Source organism: Gymnoscopelus braueri (genome assembly GCF_963280865.1).
Source record: "Gymnoscopelus braueri genome assembly, chromosome: 18".
Taxonomy (NCBI): Eukaryota; Metazoa; Chordata; class Actinopteri; order Myctophiformes; family Myctophidae; genus Gymnoscopelus; species Gymnoscopelus braueri.
This window is the reverse complement of record NC_137618.1, coordinates 46,769,013-46,775,012: the sequence shown is the minus strand read 5'-3', so window position 1 is coordinate 46,775,012 and position 6,000 is coordinate 46,769,013. Positions and strand designations below refer to the sequence as shown.

The following is a 6,000-nucleotide window of genomic DNA, read 5'->3' as shown; positions in this document are numbered from 1 at the left end:
TCTTGTTCTTGGTAAGGGTTTACCCCATTTTCTCTTTTCAGCAATAAACAGCAGAGCGGACTTGAGCGAGGGCAGTGACGAGTGATGCACGTCAGGCAGGGTAGGTACATTGCACATGAAATCAGGAGATTAACGGGATAAATTAGAAATCAGGAACACGGCGAGAGAACAGGTTCGAAATAGGGAGACTCCCGTGAGAATGTTAAGTATTGGCTGGTATACAGATGTGAGGGATAATAATAATAGGAGAAATCAGACTCCATAACGGGGTAAAGGTTTACTCCTAAGGGGACTGTTACATGTATGATGGTGTTTGTGACAAAGTGTTTCTGAAACGGGGGCGACTTCATGTCTCTTCCATCCGTTTACTTTGTGAATCTTTAAAGCAAATATACTTTGCCTCTGGAACCCAGGCTAGCGGAAACACACTGCTGTTCTTGTGATATATTCTCTTGAACAGTGTTTCTCAAACGTTTTCATTTGAAGGAGCCCCAGTTTGATATGCATTAGGCTACAGACCCCCATTTATATACACTCTGAAATCCTCAGTATTAATTTATCTGTTGGAGTGAAGGCCAATACATGCTCCTTCCAACGTTGGAAAATTTTCGGACATGCCAACCCTAACCCTAAACCAAGGAGAGATAACAGGCAAACGTTGATCAAAATAACAGTTCTTCTACATTCTCTAATTGTGTAGACTTCTTGTAAATTAAGTAATGTAGATGTTTAACAATAATTTAACTCTTGAGAGAGTAAAATGAAACCAAATGGACCCGTAAGGGTCCATTTGGTTTCATTTTACACTCTCAAGAGTAAAAGATCTATAAGGGTCCATTTGGTTACCAACTCTCCATCATTTAGCTGGGGACCACCTGGACCACCGGTGGTCCCTGGACCACTGGTTGAGAACCACTGATTTATATGTCCTGCCCCCAACAGCTTATGAGAAAAAGCATTGTGAGGAACCAAAAGAAACCGTCCTCCTACCTTCTCGCTTCCAGCCAGGTCCACCAGATAGAGCTTCCCTGACAGCTTCATCTCCGTCTCCACGTTCTCCTGCTTGATGTTGATGAGGAAGATGCTGTGACTGCGGGAGCTGTGCTCGTTCATGTCTACAGGAGAGAACACAGGGGCACATCACGGTCTGAGAGGAGAGAACACAGGGGCACATCACGGTCTGAAACTTCTCAAACTGTCTTAAAACCAATAACATCAGCATACAAACAGGAACGTCTACTTGGTTGACTTGGTGTGTAGCCCTGGAAGACCCCGGTCAACTAATTATATAGGGTTTACAGCAGGCATGTCCAAAGTCCGGCCCGGGGGCAGATTTTATATCTCCCAAGGCTAACTTCCTTAAATGTATTATTTATGGCCCACCACTATATTAATGTGAAATGTGAATTTTGGGGTTTTGAAATGAACCTGGGCTGTTTCTCTGAATCTCAGAAGAATTTGTAAGGATTCCTAATTGCTTGTTCCTTGTGTTGTTTCATTCTAAATTTGTGAAAGAAAGGGCATATTTATAAATATATATTTTTGTATATACTGTTATACAGTACTTTGTGATACATTTGTTACATTTGGCTACACTGCCTTTTGAACAAAACACAATTTATTGGAGCTGAATTGTTTTTGATTTGTTCACGGCACAGACTTACGTTTTCTACAAGTACACTGCCAACAAAATACTATTCATATTGCACTGTAGTTCAATGAAATTGTTTTAATGTTGTGAATTTGTATGTGACTTTGTGACTTTTGGTACAGTATGACAGGAGATCATGTAGTCGGCCCTAAGGTATTTTAATATTTTCACATATGGACCCCTTTGAAAAAGGTTTGGACAACGCTGGTTCACAGGGTCATGTAAAAGCGTGGTGTGCCGGTGGCGGTATATAGAGGAAGAGCACTGACTGGTGACAGCCACGTGACGGTTGGCTTTGCCGTCATCGATGACGTCCATCACTTCCTCTGGACTGGAGACGAAGCGCTCCGTACAACCCTGAGAACACAGCACAGCAACACAACACGGTTCAGAGGACACACCTAGTATATCATTGCTGTCGGGCAGAAACCTCTTCATATTCATAACCATCTCCATATTCTAACTTTTTGTGTTTTTTTTGTAAATTAACGCCCTACTTGATCATACTACAGCATCACACAAAAGCATCAAACGTAGCGAAGCGCCACGTTTCGCTACGCTTGAATCCTGAAAAGTTACAGTTTTGAACATGTGAGGTTCACCTGACAGAGCTGATATGAGCGAAAATCGCTTTGTTCTTCTCAATAAGCAGAGGTGGAATAATGAGTCGAGCCAAATTTTGTGTGCACATGTATATAGGCTACTGTACATATACTGTATATCGTTGCTGTGGGGCAGAAACCTTGTATCTAAAATTTTCATGTTTTTTTTCCCGTAAATTAACGCCCTATTACATCATACTAGAGTGTCACATAAAAGCAGTGAAAAAGGCTGATCTACAAGCTCACAGCGACCTTGTAGATCGGCTATTTAAAAAAATATATACATTCGGACATACAAGGTTTATATAATATGAGTACCAAAGAAGAGTTGACTGACCAAAATGATCAACGATATGTTATTATACGGTATCTGTCCAACTCTGCTAACAGTATAGTGTTAAATAACACCAACCTTAACAAACGGGACTCTGTTCTTATCCTCGTGCACGGCCAGGTTGGTCTTTGAAACTAAAATAAAGAAACAAACAGTTCTTAAAGGTTCTATGACATTCATTTTCTAAATGTTTTTTTGGGGGCTTTATGACCTCAATTAGACCCCAAAAAAAAGATCTTTGAACGTTCAGTGGATTTTCTGTGGTCTGGGGTTTTCTGAATAATTAGGCTGAAAAGTAATCTGTGATTGGCTCCTGGACTTTGATGTCATAGTCACTTAATCCCGCCCCCCTCCTCTCCGCCCCTCCCCTCCCCTATCCGTTCCTTTGGGGGGGGGAGGGGGGAGCAGCGATGATTGACAGTCAAAATCCCTCAACAGCGACACCCACAGGCAAAGATTTATTTTTTCATTGGAGTTGAAAAGGCTTTAGAAATCAGAGAGAAAAAATCCTGCCATCGATCACTGGAGTGGATTTTTCAGTTCAAACTTTTAATACACTTTTGAAGGACCATGATAAATACTTTTAATGTGTTGTAAAACTGAATGTCATGAAACCTTTAAGTCCCAATTCTGTGGTGAAACAGTTTTTCTACTGAGCATTGAGACAAAATAATAATAGGGCGGGGGAGAGAACATTGAAATAATTCACTTACCATCCAACAAGTCTCTGATCTTATCTAAGTAGATTTCAAAATAGGAGACCTGCAGAAAGAGGGAAGACAAAATACAATATCTAATAATGTTATCAGTGATAGATCAGTCGATTGAGCAATGATTTGACAGTATTGCCATGTTGCCCTCAGGTGGTGGGAAAAGTACTCACATGTTTTACTTAAGTAAAAGTATCAAAACTGCAATGTAGAAGTACTCTGTTACAAGTAAAAGTCCGGAATTCAAAATGTACTTGAGTAAAAGTACAACAGTATTGGTATCAAAATGTACTTAAAGTATCAAAAGTAAAAGTACAAAAATGTTTGAAAATAGCCTAAGGTATAAAATACGGCTAAAGTGGTTAATGTATGTTTTATCATGTAATATATTTATATCTACAAAGTAACTAGTAACAAAAGTTTTCAAATAATTGTAGTGGAGTAAAAGTACATTTGCCTCTGAGATGTAGTGGAGTAGAAGTAAATGTATAGACAATTGGAAATACTCCGGTAAAGTAAAAGTACCTAAAAATTGTACTTAAGTACAGTACTTGAGTAAATGTACTTAGTTACTTTACACCACTTGCCCTCAGATAAGTTGAGTAATCTGCTGTTTTGTTTTCAAATGAATGCACGCGCACACACGCACGCACGCACACACACACACACACACACACACACACACACACACACACACACACACACACACACACACACACACACACACACACACACACACACACACACACACACACACACACACACACACACACACACACACACACACACACACACACACACACACACACCACACACACCAGCTGGACGCTGGTGGACATATGGCCCACAGAGGTATCAGTGGGACGTGGCATCATTACAGGGACTGTTTCTATTTACACACTTCCTGTGTTTTACACTCATCTCTGTCCAGTTGACTGAAAAGTGACCTCACTATTAGGCACAATGAGGGAAGTTACATAATGCTGAATATGACTGTGTGTGTGTTAATAGACTCCATTACATCCAGGTCAGGATACACATTGAGCTCTAGAGGTGCAACGATTTTGGGGAATAAATCTAAATTTCGCTTCCCCCCCCCCCAATCTTTTTTTAAATAGCGAAAACAGCAGATCTATAAGCTTACAACGCGTTGCATTGCACTACATTGTAAGCTTGTAGACTGGCTATTTTTTCTTTTTTTGTGCAACACTGTGCAACACGATTATTTGTTTAATCGAAAAATGCATTGATAGAATAATCGCTTCGAAAATCATACATAGTTGCAGCCGAACAGAGGGCAGTTATGACCTTTTTTTAAAACAAGCTTTATTTTCAGTTTATCACATAATGAGGCCAGTTCATAACTTTTTTTAAACATGGTATATTTTCAGTTTTCCACATATAGAGGCCAGTTCTTACCTTGATGTGAAACTCCAGGTTCTCGTCCATGGAGTAGATGTGGTCAAAGATGTCCCTGGCGATACGGGGAATGATGCCCATCTGCTGGGCGTCATGCAGCTTTCCCTGCATGGAGAAAATACCGTCACATACTGTACAAGCACAACACGTCATATTCAACACACAAAGCTATGTTGTGTATAATTGTCTGTTGTGACCATTTGATAGCATAATATAAGAGACAACTTTAAATAAAGTTAACCACTTGAACCCCAGCATACTGTACATAGCCTATTCTGGGGGGAACGTTACCCAAAAATAGCTCACAATGCGTAGTTGCGACACATTGTGAGCTTGTAGATTGGCAATTTTTGGCGAAGAGATTTGGTCTAGAGAAAAAAATAAACAGGAGCCAACTCAGGTGCAGTTTACTGATTCTAGAGGGTTTAAGTGGTTAAATTAAACTACATTTAAGAATTACATTATTATCATCTTAAGTGCTGTAAGTAATGTAAAGGAGCTTGATGCTGATGCATTAAATGTGATTTATGTTCATGATTGATACATTAAAAATGTATTAATAACTAGATGTTTATAGTGATAGCGTTTTTACTTAAAATGATCATGACATTTCCTTCTTTTTTTTTTACTCAAATTAGCATTAGAACATTATCTCCATCTGTCTTCAATAACTAACTACAGTACATACATAAATATATCACCAAACTAATATAAAACAGCCCCTCAAGGGTATTTCATTTTCATCTCCTTGTATATATATTATTAATTCCGTCCAGGATTCCCCCAGACCCATCTCTTTCAGCGGAGTCCCCAAAGCTAGATAAATGCAATAAAACATTATTGACTGGCCAATAAAACTGTTATGGACTGTCACAGCCTGTGGGCTGAGGTGTCACTTCCCACAGCTTTTAGTGAGACAGAGTACATTTCACGCTCAGTCTGGGGATGGCATTTTGTGTTTCTCTCCTATACTATGGCTTAGGCCTGCTATTTTCGGCACAGAGATTTGGTGTAGAGGGAAATACTAGAGCAGTGGTTCCCAAACCTTTTGGCCCGAGACCCAGAAGAGAAATTTGATGTCTCCCCGAGACCCAAACTAGTGAAAATACTAGCCGATCTACAAGTACCGCCTGGTACTCAACCAGGTGCTTCTTCTGACCATCAGGGGGTCGTGAAATAATATATTTTTTGATCTGCTATTTTCACTATTTCTTAAAAGTTTTTTTCTTTTTTCTCTAACTTATGGAATTTCTTAATTTTGTTACATTTTGTTTATGAAATTCT

The 6,000-nt window shown here is 39.5% G+C and overlaps 2 protein-coding genes across 2 annotated transcripts in view; one reads left to right on the top strand and one right to left on the bottom strand.

The window, feature by feature from the left end:
• Positions 1–6,000, top strand: part of LOC308073623 (rho-related GTP-binding protein RhoE-like) — a 528,647-nt gene that overhangs the window by 495,943 nt on the left and 26,704 nt on the right. The window lies entirely within an intron of this gene.
• Positions 1–6,000, bottom strand: part of kif5c (kinesin family member 5C) — a gene marked incomplete at both ends in the record, with an annotated part of 106,541 nt that overhangs the window by 78,433 nt on the left and 22,108 nt on the right. Inside the window, 5 exons of the mRNA XM_080412269.1 lie at positions 991–1,115; positions 1,921–2,008; positions 2,666–2,721; positions 3,301–3,349; positions 4,717–4,821. Coding sequence (XP_080268395.1) covers positions 991–1,115; positions 1,921–2,008; positions 2,666–2,721; positions 3,301–3,349; positions 4,717–4,821 — 423 coding nt within the window. The remainder of the gene's footprint in view (positions 1–990; positions 1,116–1,920; positions 2,009–2,665; positions 2,722–3,300; positions 3,350–4,716; positions 4,822–6,000) is intronic.